This window comes from Pseudoliparis swirei, chromosome 6, assembly GCF_029220125.1.
Source record: "Pseudoliparis swirei isolate HS2019 ecotype Mariana Trench chromosome 6, NWPU_hadal_v1, whole genome shotgun sequence".
NCBI classification, from domain to species: domain Eukaryota; kingdom Metazoa; phylum Chordata; class Actinopteri; order Perciformes; family Liparidae; genus Pseudoliparis; species Pseudoliparis swirei.
In genome coordinates, this window is record NC_079393.1 from 20094717 (window position 1) to 20113773 (window position 19057).

Here is a 19057-nt window from a genome sequence, read left to right on the forward strand (position 1 = left end):
TAATAGGCTAGATGGGCGTATAGTATTATTAGTGCTCTATAACTACTTTTATTACGTAAGACTATTTTCTTTTTCTTGCATCTTTATTTTAAATGTTGTTCTAACATGTGTTTATTCGCCTTGAATCACTTTGAACTGCCTGTGTGTGTGAAAAGGTGTTAAAGGAAAAAAAAGGTGCCTTATCGAGTCGTAAATGGTTTATACTAAAGCTCTTTTCATATTCTTCTCTTTTTCCCCCTCTTATTAAAAGCTACACAAATTGCTATGAATGATCCCTATTATTCTGTTATGTTGTTCGGAGGCTGATGATAATAATGCACATCGTAGTATCTGATCGTCGCCTCATCGACTCGCTCGGTGCTCGACTCTCTGACTGAACAACTCGCTGCGCTCTGACCAGCGCAACTTTTGCAGCGACTCGACAGTCCACAGACATGTCGCACCGGAGCTGAAGTGGAGCCCGTCCCCGCGGCTCATCATCGGAGCCTCCCGGAACACAACCGCAGGTGGCTTTGGGACTGCACAGCCCATCTCCTCCGCCGCTCCCCTCGCGTCGGATGCTACGTTTTAAAAAAGAAGAAGAGGAAGAAGAAGACCAGAAGAAGAAAGAAGAAAAAAAACGTCTGGATATGAATTATGAGCGTTTCCTTCACTAATGAACTGGGCCAGTAATGCAGGAGACCGCGGCGACTCTCTCTCTCTCTCTCTCCCCCCCCCCCCTCTCACTCTCTCTCATCAGTGTGTTTCAAGATGGCAGATTTTCAATGAGTTTTGAACAGAGATCTCGCTTTATCTTTTTGCCATGAATAACAGAAACCCTTGCACCGATGGCCCCTGTATACGAAGGTAAGCGGCGCGTTTGACTATGTGCTGTTTTCTCTCTCCCCCCCCCCCCCCCCATCCGTCTGTCACCTACTGTATCAATTGTGAATACGATTGCGTCAACAGAGATGCGTATTTATGCCAAATACGCACAAACACAGAGCTGCGGGCTATTTGCATTGTGTGATCTCGCGGCTGTCAAGGTGGGTTAGTGCTGCTGGTCACAGTTAAAGAGTAAATCGACTCCGATGGAGCGGCCACCGTGCGCCGGGTCCGTTAAAAATAGCGCTGATCAGGCAGCGAAAGCCCCTCCGGCAATAAGGTCAAATAAAGCGCGTGTGTGTGTGTCACATATCAGCCCGTCTGTCTGCGTGTTGTACATGTTGTGTGTGTGTGTGTGTTGTCCTCGTGCTGGTTCCCGGTACAAACGATCGCTCCGCTCCGAGATGGGATGGAAGAAGGTCGCGAGACGGATCGGTGCGAGTCTCGCCTCGGTGTCACTCTCTCGGCTCTTTCCATGTCCAATTATTTCACGCCAGCATTGAGAATGACTTTAGGTTCAGCCGCTCTGTGAATCGATTGAAATGTTTGTTTTCGTGTTTTTTCTGGTTGGGGGTTATTTTTGTATTTGTTCTCTCTCTCTCTCTCTCTCTCTCTCCCGGAAACCAAACACAGCGTCTGTTCGCTGCAGTACGCTGTGACTAATCCAATTGAGACGAGGCTACCGCATGCTTCTCTGAACTGTGTGCTGTCACACGGGCTTGTGTTTCCCCCCTCTTTCAATCTGAGAGACGTAGTCACATATAAACTGTGTGTTTGCTTTGCAATGTCATTGCAAGGAGGGTTATACATATAACAGTGCACGCGGCCCCGTGCGCGACCCGGAGTGTGTGGATGTGGTACAACTGCAACAACATTATTAGTGCCAATACATTAAATACTATGACACGTCAGTGGCGTAACTACAACACGGTTTCATTGAATGTAATGTGCCATGTTGCTTTAGTTTCTCTATGATACTTGTAGTGACTGTGGCCTGTGGCGATGCTCTTCTCTCATACAATACGATAGATGACCTTTGACATGCTCATCAGAAGCTGCTGCACAAAGCAAATGATGACCCTTGATGTTTCCAATATTTATTTCCCAGCAGCCTCATGTTTGACATCCTCATGTCTGCTCTGTGGTCCCTCTGCTGGTGTTAAAGGGAACTCATTTTCTTATGTCCATAACTACCATTGAGAAAAAATAACTATTAAAAAGTAATATTACACGTTTTAAAGTGACGTTAAAGAAAGCGTTCGTACAAAAGTGGGCTCTAATATAGATATTTAGGTCCTGTATGAGGCTGCTATAGAAGATACAGGTTCATGAACAACAATGAGGTTGCTGCAAACTACTCTGATATTGTAGGGTCTTTCCTGAGGGGGTGTTGAAGTTCCCAGGCATCGTCTCGGCGTCTCAACATGAAAAGGAAAGTTGAAATGAGACTGCTATGCAAAAGGTAATTAGAGTAAATTGCATTCCCCGGCTTTTCCCCTTCGCCACGGAGAGGAGAAGGGAAGAGAAAAGAGGCGGCAGGGAGAATTAATTACCTTGCCTGTCCTCCTCAGTGTTGGAGGAGCCTGTTATGCAGAGCAGTCATGGAAATGACTGAGGCCAACGGGGAGGGGGGGGGGGGGGTTTGGGGGCGGAAACTATGGTGATCATTCACCCTTTAAACCGGGTCGATTGATAACTTAAATCTATACGATGCATTATTTCCTGTGATAGTTTGAGAGCGCCAGTGGAGAATTTTGTCCAGGCGTGTTTATGAAGCTTGTAGTGGTCATTGTTGTGTCCTTTTTCCTCTTTTCTTTTTCTTCGTCTTCGTCTTCTTCTTTTTTTATATATATATATATATATATATATATATACGTGTTTGCCTTTGCTCCGTCTTGGCCCAGACCGAAAGCCATCAGGCGGGCCTGCTGGCAGGCAGAGCAGCGGCCTGGACACCCTGGGAACCCGGTCTCATAACCCAAACTGACACCTTGATTGATGTCTGATGAACGGAGCAGGTCCGGCAGCCCCCGGCTGTGGAAAAGCAAATGTTCACACACCGCCCAAAAACCCTGCCGGCCTTCTTCCCTGGCTGGATATTGGTGTTGTGAGCATTTGTCTGTCTCTGCGTACATGCGCACGCACACATGTGGTTTAGCCCATTTGAATGGCCGGCCTGCAGGAGGATCAGACGGCTGGGCACCAGGCGGGGAGGCAGCTTCATTTGCAGATCTGCCTCTCACAGGTCAACCACGACGATTCCAGAGAGGATTCAGTCATTCACGCCTGGAAAATTTGGACAAAGTATGACTCAGAGGCTGCTGCTGATGACGATGATGACGACGATGATGATAGCGGTGACAGGCGCGACAGCATCACAGGCCGATTCCTGTCGCGTCCATCGACGCGGCCATTCTGTGTTCATGCGGCTTTGAATATCCTCGTGGCTTCCATGCACCAGGCCTTGTCTGAAGGGAAATTACTCCTCTGAGGGCCGAAGGACAGACTTTCTCAGCAACTGCCCTCAACTCCCCCCCCCTCCGCTCTCCCCCTCGCGCTTGTTTGGACCCGCTTGATTGATATCTTCCTCACGGGCTCCGGCTCAAGGCTTAGTCTCCAAGGTTGCAGCTTTTTTTTTCTTTTTCTTTTTTCTAATTTTGGTTAGAATTGCAGGAAGAGCCCCGTGGGGCCTTCGGGGGCCGCGCCCCGGTGGCAGAGTCGGGGGAGCCGAGGAGGGTCTCTCTTCCTGACTGTTATGACAAGCAGGGTGGTGTGTTTAGCTCTTCACCGTCCACGGCGAAGAAAGAGAGAGGCCTGGGGAGGGAGGTTAGCTAAACAGTTGAAAAGAGATGGGGCGCTATTTTAAATAGCGCACAGGAAGGAGCCGTCATCACTCAGATCCTGTGCTGGAGGTGTCAATCCTTGTCGGTGCCATCGAGAGTGTTTATCTCGGGTTTTTTCGCTGTCACTCAGCGGCCGTTTTGATCCGTTTGTTGACCTGATGCGTCACCCCGTGACTTGTTTGGAAGGCGGTTTGCTCAGAAAGGGTTATGAAAATGGATAAACTGTCTTTGCAAGTATCGCTTTTGCATTATTCAAAGCTTCCTATTTGATAAGGAAGAGAAAGCCGGTGTTCTGGGATTCTTTGTGCTATTGATTTGTTGAAGCATTTAGTAGAAGAAGCCGAAGCTTTGGAGGGAGATAGAATGTGTGTTTTGTGTGAGATGAGTCGTGTGTGTGTGTGCGTATGTGTGTGTGTGTGTGTGTGTGTGTGTGTGTGTGTGTGTGTGGGTGTAGCTCTCAGTTGAAGACAAGGGAATATGTGAGTGCTCTGATGTGCTGAAATAGTTCACAGGTGTGATCTGAAGGTTTTGAAAACAGATGAAGGGGGGGGGGATGTCAGCCTGAACTGAAATGACAGGTTAGTAGAGGCCAGTCTGACACAGGAGGCCAAGCCTTGAATATGAGCATGATACCTCTGGCTATTTCAACAGGCTCAACTTTTCATATGGTCTTTTTTAGTACATTTCTCTGGAGTAAGAGCACCTCCAGTACCCAGCACATCATTCTTCCGGCTCTTTTTTTCCTTCCTCTTTCTCTTAGCTCGGAGGAAATTCAATTGAGATGCAAGGGGACTTTGCCATTCTCATTTTCTCTTCAGTCAGTAAGCCTCCTGTTTTAGTGCTTCTGCCATATGTTTCAGACCTCTCTCGGAAACAACTCGGAAAGCCGGGCTCCGCAGCCCTTGAAGCGGGAGACCACATCAATTGCTGACATGAGTTGTTTTTTATCGAAGGGGGGAGGCTGGTTGGGATGGAGCCTCAACCCTGCCGACTGCTTACACAAGGCATTTCCGTGTTGGTTGTCATGCATGTGTGAAGGCCCTTTTTCTCCCTGCTCTGTTGTTTCACACTGTGTATGGCATCAGCTTGTGTGGAACAGCTGCCTTTGGCTCTGACTCCAGGCTCCGTTAAGTAATGGAACTAGTGTGGCAGGCATCTTAAAGTTGCTCTGCTCTCTGGCCGGTAATGTACTTATGAATTTAAGTTGAAAATATGCGATATCCGCATTTAAAATGATGGCACGCAACTCCGTGAACTGAGAGAGCAAGGTTGTCCTTTAATCACGATGTTGCCAGTTCAATCCCCAGCCATGCATGAGGGGGTCACTGAACCCTAAAGTTGCTCCCCGGCCGCTTCACAGCAGCTCCTAAATACTCCGGATGGGTTAAATGCAAAGGTAGACATTCATGTGTATGATGACTTCAGGTTTTGGAAACCTTGTTCTCACTGGGTACAGAGGAAAAAATGTCCACCGTCTTGTATTTGAGGACCAGCGGAAGAGAGTCATGTAATAATCGGTCTCCAGTGAGGATGAGTGTAGCATCTGCTAAAACGTGCTGAGTCTCTGCACCTTATGACACATTGCTTTGATCTGCTCTGAGAGCCACGGTTCAAACAAAGGTTCACTTTTACTGCTTCTCGACAGGGCACAGGGTGAATGAGGCCTTTTGTTAACTTGGGCCTGCTGAGCAATAATTACGCCGGGATTCCTTTAGCATAAAGGGCACTTTATATGCTGAGAGTGTCACTTTTTATTTATTTTTCTATATAAATATATATATATATAGACAGTATATGTAAGTGAGTCACTGTGCACAGTGCAGCACAAGCATGTTCCATATATACAGGACTGTCTCAGAAAATTAGAATATTGTGATAAAGTTCTTTATTTTCTGTAATGCAATTAAAAAAACAAAAATGTCATTCTTTGTTCATTACACACAATTGAAAATAAATATTTTTATTCTTTAATATTGCTGATTATGAAATTAACTTAAAAAAAAAAAAATCTATCTAAAAAAAAAAAAAACAGAGAAAAAAAGACCAAAAAAAAAAAAAAAAAAAAAACAAAACAAAACAAATCAAACATTTTTTCAGTGTTTTAGTAATTTCATTTATTATTTTTTTTATTGATATTTTTTTTTGTAGTATACTTTATTTTTAGAGATATATTTAGTGATAGATAATTGAGTTTTCTTCTTAAAAAAGAATTTGTAAAAAATATCAAAAGAATAAAAGGCTTGATATTTCATGTGATTTTTGTTTTTATTTGTTTGCATGAACATTTTGTTTTTAATTGCATTACAGAATATAAACCTATATATATCGCTTGCTCACTTTGCAATCATTCGCCAATGAGGTCTCCAATCCCCACCCCCAGCCCCACCCCCACCGCGTTTCCCCTCCCCACCCCCACATTCATCTCTTATCTGTCCTTCCATCCCATTCTGTTTGTTGATAAGCCGAGAGGCCATTGGCCAGCACACATGGTGCCCATGTGACACTTCAGCAACAGCCTGATGGCCAGATTGGAAGCCCCGTGAATGTGTGTGTGTGTGTGTGTAATTAGAGGCTGGCTTGAGAAGATGTCTAACTACTGTAGCTTTCTTGTTCTCCCTATTCATGCCCCCCACCCCCCCAATCCCCCCCCTCTCATCCCGCCCCCACTGGTTGTCTTATTGCCATCACTAACCCCCCAAACCAAACCACCAGCTTGTTTGTGGCACACATTGTCCCGGGTCTTAATCCTATTGTTTGTGATAGTGTATACCCCCATACCAGTCCATTTGACATCACGCCCTCTGGAAGAGAACTGCCGCTGCCGGCTGTATTTACCACCGGCTATTTGGGCCTTTCAGCTTGAAGCGTCACAATACACACGCACTCGCCTCCGAGCTGGTCGAAAATACAAATTCAACAAATCCTTGAATTTGGTGCAAATACAACAGATGATGAAAGGCACTACAGCCGAATGGTGAGGGCAGCTACCACACTCACAGCCTTTCAACAAAAGATCCTAAACGTCTTTATTACACAAAGCTCGGAGTGAGAAAATGGTTGGTCGTTTTAAATCAAGCCCTTCGGAACGTCCACACTTGTCTTCCAAGTGAAGGGGACAGGGAGGGAGGGTGAGGATGGAGAGGATGTACGGTCAGATATTGAAATAAACTGTGAAGACTGGATCATTAAGATTATAGGGCTCATGGTTTTTTTGGGTATGCGCTCGTATTCATGGACACAAAGTCTGCCAACATGGTGTAAGTGGCGATGCCAGCCCCATCACCACTCCTGGCTCCGGCCCCTCTCGGTCATGGAAGGGAAGCGGAGCGATGGGTGGCTGCTGGCGGCCCCTTCACAGATGGCTGCAGGTACAGCGCTACGCTTGGCTGATAACCAAAGGACTTCAAAGCTCAGTCGACTAGCACTCGGGCCCATCGCCTTCCAGAGCCAGGAGGCGAAAGGCACAGAGGCGAGAAAGGAGGCGTCGGTATAAGAGGACCGGGCGGTCAAAAGAGTCAACAGGCATGGAAATGAGCAGCTTAAGCCCTCTCCTTGTCCTCCGCTTGCTTCCTGTGCAGAATGTGCTCTCATATTCCACTTCTCATCTTCTTACTCAATCTTACATTGTGTTTTCTCTTTCTCTGCATGCTGTATGATTCTCATTATTCTATTTAAAAGTGGCGGTCACGGTGACAGATGGCCGCCTCTCCCGTCTTTTTTTCTTAATTTGGTTCAGACCGGGCATTTTCTGAAGAATCCTGTATTCTCTAGTAAAGAAATAAAAATATGGTAGTAAACTAACAAGTCACACATCAAGACAAGCAGGAGTGTTGAGAGGTCGACATGTATTGAGACGTCTACGAATCATAGTCAATAAATGTAATAGAATTGTCTCTATGTCTTATATTCACTGAGAAAATGATTTCTTGGTTACCACTGAAGGCTGGATACCATCCTTTTATGAGCTTTTAAAGAATGATGTAGAGAGAGAGAGAGAGAGAGAGGAGAGAGGAGAGAGAGAGATGTTAAAAAGTCATTGATTCAATTACACTATCTTGTGGCTGCTCTCATACCACTCCAGTACCGGCATGAGAAAATGCTGAATGTCCTAACTGCAAGAAATATCTCCTCACAGCTGCATGAACATCTCTGGAGACATTTAGTAACATTACATTAGAGAATAGGCGAATGATTATGGTTGTTTAATGATAATTTGGACCTTTTTATTCGATAATGCAGTATTTAGAAAGATTTGAAGAAATGGTTACGCCTATTATTTTACTCTGGAATTCCAACTAAGGGCTTTCTTCAACCATTGTATTTTAGTGCACTTATTAAATTCAACGCCTGCACTTTGCTCAGCTTTGAAGAACTTTAGTGCTCACTAAACAGAAACAATTCAGACATTTAGCCCTGTTTCTGAACATGTTCCTCATAAACTCCACGTGAAAGAATGTTATAAAGCTCAAGCATGTATTCATGCAGAAATGAACTAAACATAATTATTATTATTGCAAATAGAATGTTATTATTATAAATAACAGCACCTGTTTATGTTTCTGGGTCTAAGTGTGTTGCAGGATAGAAAACAGGCTGCACACCTTTTAGATCCACTTCAAAGCTTCAAAGCCCCAGGCACCGTGAGCAACCAGCAGCCTTTTGAACCGACCCCTCAAATCAGCCTGAAAGACAGACGCCCAATCCCAATGGGACCCCTGAAGCCTTTAGCCCGGAACCTTCAGGGCCCTAACTGACGTCACCTGGTAAATGGTTGAGTGTGAGAGGAGGTTGCGAGGGTTTGAAATGGTATCAATACCAATGGGACAGCACTTTGCAGCAATATATCAAGTTACCTCCACTACACTAAGACGTCTGATTGTGGGGTTTTATTTTACGTTTTTACTCCCCGATTGAACGTCTTGCAGGTTTTTGCCTTACAACCGAGAGGTATTTGTCAAATAAGCCATTTATTCTGTGTTTCACATTCTCAATACTAATGTTAATGTGTAAATGTCTGTGTGAACTCCCATATGCCGTCCTCTTTGTTTACCTTTTTGTCTCATTCCTTGGCAACCCTGTGTTTAGCGTCACAACGCGGATAATTGTGGGTAATTCCATGAGGCAAAGTCTGCAGAAATGCGGTCTGACGGAAAGTGTGCATAAAGGGCTCAACATGACTTAGAAATCCCTCAACGAGCTGAACAATTTGACAGAGGGACAGCCCTAAACCCTCACGGACGTTGCAGGAACTCAAAAGTCTGTGAGTCTGTGAGTGTGGACTTTGGGACTGGGCTGGATAGTGAGAATGGCAGAGAGACACAGTGACAGGGATTCAAAAAGTAAGGAAGAGCGATGAATACCCTCTTGTGGGGGCCTCAGGGGCAATGACAGGGGTCAGGGGAGCTCAAGGGGCGGAGTGGTTAGGAGTTGTGGGGGTCAGCGGTCTAAGAAGCATTTTGTGGTTGTGTTGGGGTTATATCTCACCCCCTTGTCTCCTTTAACCTGTGTCCTCCTTCCATCTGCGATCAACGAAGCGCCCACCCCTCGGCTCCCCTGACAGAGCCCGGCAGCTGCTAACACACAGAAACATGCCGCAACCCCTCCATCACTTCTCGAGAAGTTGGCCCAGAAAAAAAGGCCAACCGTTGACCTTTAGCTATGTGGACCTTTTCCCTTTCTGCTCCAGAGGGGTCCAGGCTTGGAACGTTTCCCCCATTAGCTCTCTGTGAGACAGAGACAGCGTGTGACGAGGAGTTGTGCATTTCTAAGCATGAAACATAAAGACACTTGGACACAAACATGGCAGTGTTAAGTGGCATCCATCTCAGTAACATAAACCCCATTCAGATCCTTTCAACGCTTTAAGAGCCTGGACAGGAACATACCCGGGCTAGGCTAACGCACCGCTAGCATTTCCATCTTTATTCACAGTAAAGCGTCTGAAAGGGTGATGAATCATTATTTACTGGCTTCCCGCAGGGCATCCTTTCCATCTGTTAAAATCCCTCTCAGCGACTACTTAGCCGGGAGTTTAGAAACAGCTCAGACCACAGGAACAAGTTCTGATGGTAGCTGGATCTTGTTTCATGTAATGAACCAAACAAGGTCCGTCACATCTTAATGATGATAATCGTAAAACCAACAACTCCTCTTCTCCTGAAGCCGTTTACCTTTTATACCAGCCAATTCAGAAATGTGTCCTCCTCATATACTCCGTGTGTGGGTGTTTCACTGACGGTCAGAAGAGCCATTTCCTGTCTGCTTTTGGCTGCTATTTGCGACTGCGAGGACCCTGCAAATATAATCAGCTAAAGCCATGATTTTCACGCTGAATCAGACACAGAGGGCTGAGTTGGCTCGCCATATTTATTACCTCAGCTTTGTGGCCAAAAAGTCTCAACCCCCATGTTTACGACGCACTGTCAGTTGGATTAAGGACACATATGCTTTTCTAAATTGCTATGTGAGCACGTGTTTGTGTGTGTGTGTGTGTGTGTGTGTGTGTGCTACAATCTTTAAGGAGCGGTTTGAATATATACCATGGTGGGTCTCCTTCCTTTGTCAAAGACAGAGCGAGAGGAGCTGCAGAGGGAGAGAGGGTTAAAAAGAAGATGATGAAGAGAGATTAGAAGATCAGAACAATTTGTCAAGCGCGTCTCTGGACGAGGCACCTGCAGGATGGAGGGAGGAGTGCACGTCGAAGGCATTTTAGAGGGAGAAACAAAAAAGCATCTGTAGTCTAAATTAATCTGATCTGTGGCCTTAATAAGCTCTGAGCAGCAGCCTCACACCCCCCACTGAAATACCACACAGTGCTGTCGCCTGGGGAGGCATGTGCACCATCTCCAGCTTGTGTTTGATAGCATTGGGAGGTGGAGTATCGGGGGGGGGGGGGGGGGGAGCAGCAGAAGGCCAACTGCATGTGGGGGTTATAAAGAGCTCTGATGTGAAATGGATAGAACTTTCCGGTTGGCTCCTCAGTCTGCCGTCTCTGAGGCAGTAGGAAGTGTGTGTGCACCAGCGCCGGCGCTAATCATCATCAAACACACTCGCTGCCCTGTGCGCCGCAACTCGTCATTCATCAAACACCCTGAGCCGGCCTGGTTTCAAGCCGACGACTTCAGAGCAACTGAGAGCGGAGAGTAACGGCCGAGCATCGGGAGCTTTTTTTTTCAAACGACGAAACAATAAGAAATCTGAAAAGCATTTCCTCTGAACTAAAGTAGCAGATTGTTGTTGAAGGACAACTGTGTTTAGGAGTTACAGGAAGTGGTGGCCCTGCCTGTATGTGATTGGTTCCCAGGCACCCGGTCAGGTTGGACTGGTTCCTCTGTTCCAGTTCATCGTAGAGTTTCGAAGGGGTGGGCAGTTTCATCCCTCTGGGTGTGTGTGTGTGTGTGTGTGTGTGTGTTTTGGGATGGTGGATGTATGCATGTTGTTACAACACAGCTAAGATTTTGGAGCTGTGACAAATAGTAGAGACGTCCTAAGAGACACTGGTAGTCATGAAGTTACACACACATGAACACGCACACATGTGGAGTCTGAGAAATGCAGAGTTGCCTGCGAACACGTGCACACACACACACACACACACACACATTTGCACACATGCACAGAGATGTGTGTGCTGTGTGTGGAGCATTACCGGCATCATTGCAGTCGTATCTGTTTCGGGGAAGTAATGCAGAAGCAGACCCTCGAGTTCAAGAACACCCCCCAAAAGTCTGCTGCTCCGTGCGCAAGGTGGGGGGTGGGGGGGAGGGGGGGGGGGCTGGCATCCTTCCCTGCAACTGTCTCAGTCTTTGCCTTCAGTTTCAGTTTTTCATGTCTGCTGCAGTTTGACTCTTATTACTTTGCACTTCAAATCAATACCAAACTGCAAATACTGCCCGAGCAATGTAGTCGAGATGAGAAGCCTGTGAACTCACTGCACACTTTGGATGTGATAATCATTTAAGTGGCGTTGTAACAAATCTAAACCGCACACACATTAGGCAAACCATGCATAAGTAACTAGGGATCGCACTAAATGGAAATTGTGGTGGATTATACTTTTGTTCTTTGAATTTTTTGGGGGGTAAGATCAAACTTTTATAACAGACTCAAGGTCCAGATAGTAAAAACACATTAAAATAAAATAAAATACATACAAAACCACAAGTAGAAAACAAAAAACAAAGAACTACACATGGTTTATATATGAGTAGGATTTTATAGAGACTAATCCTACGTGTTTGACCAGAGAGAGGTTTGATCCCTTAGAAAAAATATTTTTCTGAAACTCGAGCAAACCTCATTCTACTCAGGACCCTCGAGCTCCCAGTGTCTGTGTTTACAGGTATGCATGTCCACGTGTGAACATCAGCCTCATCGCTTTTCATTTTGGCTTTTTGCGAGACCGCCATTCACATTCACACCAAAGACCTCATACGTCTGTACACCGTCGGCACGCAACTAAATCCGTACCGCACTGGCCCCTCTCGAATCAATTTGCCATTGTACCGTGTTTTCTCCCCACATTGTCCTCATCTGTGTGTTATTATAGAACATCGTGTCCAGCTGTCCTTGTTGCTCTGAATGACATCAGAGGAAGTGCGGTGTGGCGGGGTGTTTCTCGCTGTGCGTACGCGATAATGTTCTGGAGAGCGGCTGCTTATCAGGAGCGTGTCCCTGCCCGGCTCGGCACCCTGGTTGGTCAACGGCAGTCCGAGCTGTGGACGTCGATGGTAGTGCAGCCGGCCGCGCGCTAACAGGTGCGGTCGGTTTACTCTGTTCTCATTTTATGCCGCCCCCACAAAAACTCTGCACAGAAAAAATAGTTTGTCTGTTCCATGTTCTGCTGCAGCGGGGGCATTTATTTCTGTCCTTCTTTCTTTCTTTCTTTCTCGGTCGGGAGGAAGTTGGGTGCTGTGCTTTGTATACTTGCTACACTCGTGATTTGATTAATAAGAAATCCAGCTCAAGCCGAGCCACTCTACTGCCACCCCCCCCTCCTCCTCCTCCTCCTCCTCCTCTTCCTCTTCCGCTCTTCTCCTCTCCTCCACCCAGTGCCTCGGTTCACCGCCTAGTTGGGCTGACCTGGCAGTATAAACAAGGCAAATGTTTTTTCTCACTCCAGCCGTTTTACGACCACACTTACAGCGTTAATGGCAGCCTCCTTATCTGCCGACAGTTACCCGGGAGAACCAGCTTTAGCAGCTTTACTTTAGATTAGAAACGTTAATATTTCTCAACCCAAACTACAGACGTTATCATCGCTTATCGTTTATCACAGAACCTTTTTAACCACCTTCCAACAGCCGCATTGGTGTTCCCGTGTGCTTGTCTCTCATTGCTGATGTATCTATGCATGGACACGTGTGCTGGCCGAGCCCGTTATCACACGGCTAACACAACACGCTGTATCTCTGGCTGTTTGCGTCCAGGAAGGGGCGGAGAGTTGAGAGGGAGTGTCACGTTTACAGCAGGCGTGTTGCCGATTCTTACGAGCTGTGAAGTCCCGTATGGGTCTGTCTAACGGCCTTCACATTTTCCTCAATATGCCAGACGGACATTTGCCCTCTTTTGCTTCTGTGTGTCTGTAAGCGAGCCGAGAGACACGGCGTGCCCATTCCAACTGCTCAAAGACTGTGGTCAGGACGAGCATAAAGGCTGATGGAGCAGCCGCCCTACTGAGGGCAGAACTCAGGCGGGAGGCAGCAACTCAAGGCTATCGGCTGCTCCATGGACGACGTGTCCCTCTCTGGCGGTGAGCTCACTGCTGTGTTCAAGCCCCGAGGACACGGTCCCAGAGTGTCCACTCGTTGTTCCGTTGGCCATTATGTGTTTATGTTCATCCGTATGATGCACGTACCTGTGGATGACACTGAAGGCTTTGAGCATTAAATAGATTTGAGTCATTTGCTATGGCCTGTGCAGGAGGGAATATCTTTTTTGAAGTTTCATGTTCTTCCAGAAGATTTCCTTGGAGAGTTTACAACCCAATACTTTACTAAGACTCTTTGTCTTCCATCTGTATGTGATAGGGGGTTCATAAAAGCGATGGAGGGGCTGTAAGTACCGTGCTCCAACAGCCAAACGGCAGCGGAGGGTGAGATAATGCTTTGTCTAGACAGTCAGAAGTCATTTCATTAGCCAGCGATTTGGGCCTCCCCCTCCCTCACCTTCCAGTCCTGCAGACACTTGGATGTCCAGTAAAGAGACAGGGTCATCAGAGCGTCTCGGTCTGTGTCGGTAGCCATTAGGCCTCAGGAAGTAGTCCAAATATCTCCAGGCCAGGGATCATCGGCCAGACAGACCTGACTAGATGGCTGGGGGATATATTTCAAATTATAAGCCTGATTTCCTTTGTACTTATTTTTTATCTCAACATTCAATCGTTTTTTTTTAAGTAATGATTTGTAAAAACCACAGACCCTTGAGAAGAGCTGAGTTGAATGATAAGCAGGTTTTGAATTAAAAGACTATTTGTAATTACAAAGGACTCTCCGGTAGGTTTGGTGGTGTCTAAAGGCATCCTCATCAATACTCTCTGTCATGTTGTCAGCGGAGTATAAATGACGGGTTTAATAAAAGAGAGCAAACAGAAGCAGGTCACAGGCCAGAATGTGAGGGCCACTCGTGGCCCCGCTCTCCACGCTCTGTTCTCCTTGCCTCCCTTTTCAGTCCATCTCTCTCCCTCGGATGGCATGCAGAACGGCCCTGATCCTCCAAAAAGAAGATTAACAAAGCCCTGACTGAGAAGTAATCTCTCTGAAAACATTGACTCCTTCCATTTCAACACGCTGCCTCCAAACATTGGAAAATGCCTCTCTGGTATGCTTAATTGCAGTATGTGGGACACACAGTGAGCCTTTAGGTTTGCTCAATGAAAAGCCTTGGCTACTGAAGGCATTCCAACATTGTAAATGTGCAACAATTGACCTTTACAATTTTACACTTGCAGGTTCAGAAATTCAAATAAACTTCAGGAGGACTATTTCAAGGGAAGCTCTTTAGCGCCGTGTTGTTCCTGACTATAGTAAAGTGGGTTTGGTTGTTTAGAATCTAGATCATAAAGATGTTTGAACTTCAGTCTGGATGAAGAGTGATTCATGGGGACTGGAGCGGCTTTCCCAATGAAGTACATAATCGGTCACATTGTTGCCTGTGTATGTTGTCGTGAGATAAAATTCCAGCCATTTGACCTCTTACTTTTGCTCTATTTAATGACTTATCTGGGTTCCGCAGAGGCCTCTAAACTGTGACGCTGTTTGTGCAGCTTTGAGTTTTGTGGCAAAAACCAGCTGTGCAAAATGTCTTTACAAGTCCACGCTGAATTTCAAGAATGTCCTATTAATTCTCCAATATTTTCTTCGGCTTTATTTGAGAGGCCTCCCCAGTTTAGGACAACATGTGTGGCCTTCAGTTCATTGCACTGTGAAGGCAATGTCGAGTGAACTCTTTGACCAAAGTGTTAAAACTGACAGAGTCAATGAGTGACTAAGATCAGGGTTGGGGAGGAATCCATGTGATGCTAATGCAAAGAGCACGCCTCGATCTGGCCTTGTACAACCCAGAGCTATCTATAATCCTGCTGCCAGATATTTAATGCTGTAATTTTCCATTAAAGGAACAAGCCAACTCTATGTCTGTCCCTCTATCTTTGTGTCCATCAGTCTGTGCCTGTGATTATCCTGCCAGGCTCTCCGTCAGACACTGTTGATGCTGCTCTGTGACGCAACCCATCATTCAAATTATTTTTAGTGTAAAGTCCAGGCTCAGGAATTGGTAATCCAAGGAGTGACATCTGGCCTTCAGGGCTTATGTTATTAGCAGAGAGCCTTGCCCCTAATAGCCTCGCGGACGATCTTCATTACCCCTCTGGGCTATAGCCTACAGGACCGGTCAAGTGCGTGGGCACTTGAAGCAGCACAAGAACGAAAAGAACTTGATGATTGTTCAGATTATATGTGCAGATGTCATCGTTGAGGCTTAAATAAATCTTGCAGGAAGCACGGGTGGGCTATGCTACATCAGCTACTGCACAACACCCACCAAGCTTACAGTGAGCACTGTCATGTGCACTGCATCTTCAATCCTGTAGCATTAGGGCTAAGACCAGATGACCACGCAATTATCGAGTAAGTCCAAGCAATGCCGCAGAGCAACAAAAAAAGGAGGAGGAGGGAGAGGGGTTCGGAGGGTTAAAGGGTTAAAACAAATGAGGCAAAGTATGGTGGCGGACTGCCAACTTCCTACTGAATTAATCATCGTCACCACTCAAAGGGCTCATAATGACAAAGTGACCAGCATGTCCGCTGCTCTCCACTTTCTTGTCTGCAGAAGAGAGCCCACAGTTCTAGAAGTCATGCAAGGAAATGCTTCTCTAAGTATCTTTGAACGGAACAAACAAACACAACTTTCCAGCTTTCAAGATGTCAATTAAACTCAAAAGCAAAAGTGTTTTTCCACAGAAGCAAACGCTTTGCATGCATGTTTTCTTCCAATGCTTGTGCGACCGTGGCGTTCAGTTGATCAGCAGCAACGTCTCAATGTGTGGGCATTGACACGGCCACAGGAGGCGCTCGGTGTGTTAGCAGTGAACTTATTTTGGGTTTACTGCTAACCGTTTGAACATATGACGACTACGAGTCTCGAATAATCTTCCCTGTGCTGTAATATTCATGTCAATGTTACAAAGAAGCCTGTTTGCAAAGCGAGAGATAAAGGAAGGGACTATTTTTGGGCCGTTGTTTGCTTGGAGAAGCTTTTGCTTATTCTGAGGCAGCTCGTTCCCAGGAGTTCAGCGCACAGACTCGCTCCAGTTTAGCTTTTGTTTTGTTGTCTTCAAGATCCGTAGTTGAGAGCGAGTTCAGTGACCCTCTGCTGTTCTCATAGTTACTTGACCTACATTTCTTCTTCCACCTTCCCTAAAGTGAGCAATGGTGTGCCAATAAGCGCAAGTGCTGTGTTGTGTGGAGGGGAAGGAAATTGCAATCACTCGGACTTTTTTTGTGCGCCGAGTATTTGTGTTGCTCCGCTGTCTCTGTGGGGTGACCCATGAAAGGGTGTTCTTTTAGTATTCACGCCGCCTATTTACTGGAATGCAGATGGGAACAGTGGGGAAATGGCATTTCCTCAGCATGAACCAGTGGTTTGCATAAGCACTACTCGATCAAAAGTGCTTATCTTTCTGCGAAACATTCTGACTTGTGTTTACGTTATATAACAATATCAGAAAACAACATGTCACCGTGTTAACAAAAAACAGTCCCCTTCCCACCAGTTGTAATAATGCATAGATGATAGTATTTTGCATAGAAATAACTTAATGCCAAAGCAACAAATGCTTAATAAAAAGGTAATAATAAGATATTTTATTGGTTTTTAGTTTACCATGATGCTAAAGAGGTCAAGAGGTTAACATGCTGAAGCATCAGCATTTACGCTTGGTGTTTTAACGACCTCTCTGACCCAAGCTGTCTTTATTTAAAGCTCCTGGCTCCCACTCGTGTTTCAGACACTCTCAATGTCCTAACCTCTCACTTTCTCTCCCCCCCCGATCACAGGTATGGCCTCGCACGTGCAAGTGTTCTCCCCTCACACTCTCCAATCAAGTGCCTTCTTTAGCGTGAAGAAACTGAAGGTGGAGCAGAGTTGTAACTGGGATATGACAGGGTACGGCACCCACAGCAAAGTCTACAGCCACAACAGCAGCAAGAACTTGTCGGCCGCCACCGGCCCCCTCGGCATCAACAGCTCCCTGCAGGTCGCCAGCTCCACACTGCCCTACGACCAGGCACTCATCTTCCCAGCCAGCGCGGGCCACATTGTGGTCGCCTCAGCCAGCAGCACTTCGGGGGCCGTGGGGTCTCTGCTGGGCAGCGGGGGTGGAGGCAGCAGCAGCAACAGCAGCGGCGGTGGAGGCGGCGGCGGCGGTGTGGGTGGCGTCGTCGGTGTTCACAACCTGACGCGCCGCAGCACGGTCAGTCTCCTCGACACCTACCAGCGATGCGGGCTTAAACGCAAAAGTGAGGAGCTCGACAACAACAGCAGCGTGCAGCTCGTTGAGGAGCACGGCCAACCGATGATCCAGAACGGTGCAGCCAGCGGAGCCCCGGTGGCCACGGTGGCCGCCGCCACCTCCACCTCCACGTCCAAGAACATCGGCTCCAACAGCGAGGGCGACTACCAGCTGGTGCAGCATGAGGTGCTCTGCTCCATGACCAACACCTACGAAGTGCTGGAGTTCTTGGGGCGGGGAACCTTTGGACAGGTGGTCAAGTGCTGGAAGAGGGGCACCAACGAGATCGTGGCCATCAAGATCTTGAAAAACCACCCGTCGTACGCGCGGCAGGGTCAGATCGAGGTCAGCATCCTGGCACGTCTCAGCACGGAGAATGCGGACGACTACAACTTTGTGAAGGCCTACGAGTGCTTCCAGCACAAGAACCACACGTGCCTGGTGTTTGAGATGCTGGAGCAGAACCTGTACGACTTCCTCAAGCAGAACAAGTTCAGCCCCCTGCCGCTCAAGTACATCAGACCCGTTCTGCAGCAGGTGGCCACAGCGCTGATGAAGCTGAAGAGCCTGGGTCTGATTCACGCCGACCTGAAGCCGGAGAACATCATGCTCGTGGACCCGTCTCGGCAGCCCTACAGGGTCAAAGTCATCGACTTTGGCTCGGCCAGCCATGTGTCGAAAGCAGTCTGCTCCACGTATCTACAGTCCAGATACTACAGGTAAGAGCTGCAGCTTTGAAATGATCAATATGTTGTGGTAAAATGGATATGAAAGACTTCATTGTTGACGAAAAGAGGAGAAAGAGACACGGAGCTCTGTTTGTTCCTGTTGGTTTTGTTTGGATGCTCATTGTGCTTTCTGCATCTTGTTTGATTTATCCCAGCTTTAATAGCAATGTTTTCCTGGTTGAGTTGATTATTTGGCCAAACACCCAGATTTGCTGCCAGCCTTATGAGCTGCTGCTGATTCTGCCTTTTCCTGCGAGCTTATTTACCCCCACAGTTAACCCCCCTTCCAATGTGGGGCAGAGCAGTAAAACTCAAAGGCGGGCTGAGTAGCCAGCTGCTTGATGTGTATAGTGTGACAAAAACAAGCATGTTGAGGTGCTACTTTGAAGATGATCAAAAGGCCTGTTTAGTTGCTCCGGAACTCTGTGAAACTCTGGTAAAGATGCGAGAGGCTGCAGGGAATATTTGAAGAAATGACATTGTTTTCGTGTCATGGAGAGGTTCTGGGGAAGAAACCTGATTTTGAAAAGCTCTCCCAATGACGAAGGGCACCAATCGTGTGGGGTGGCAGCCGGCCCACAAGCCTCTATTCACCCAACTGCACCCCAGGCTCC

The 19057-nt window shown here is 46.9% G+C and overlaps 1 protein-coding gene across 3 annotated transcripts in view; it reads left to right on the plus strand.

The window, feature by feature from the left end:
• The first annotated feature begins 279 nt into the window (after positions 1–279).
• hipk2 (homeodomain interacting protein kinase 2) overlaps positions 280–19057 on the plus strand; it is a 72340-nt gene continuing 53562 nt past the window's right edge. For 2 of the 3 annotated variants that reach the window (XM_056416060.1, XM_056416061.1), the window contains exons 1-2: positions 280–846; positions 17261–18434. In XM_056416060.1, the coding sequence (XP_056272035.1) occupies positions 828–846; positions 17261–18434 (1193 nt within the window). In that variant the 5' untranslated portion in view covers positions 280–827. The remainder of the gene's footprint in view (positions 847–17260; positions 18435–19057) is intronic. The other variant, XM_056416059.1, reaches the window with a different exon arrangement.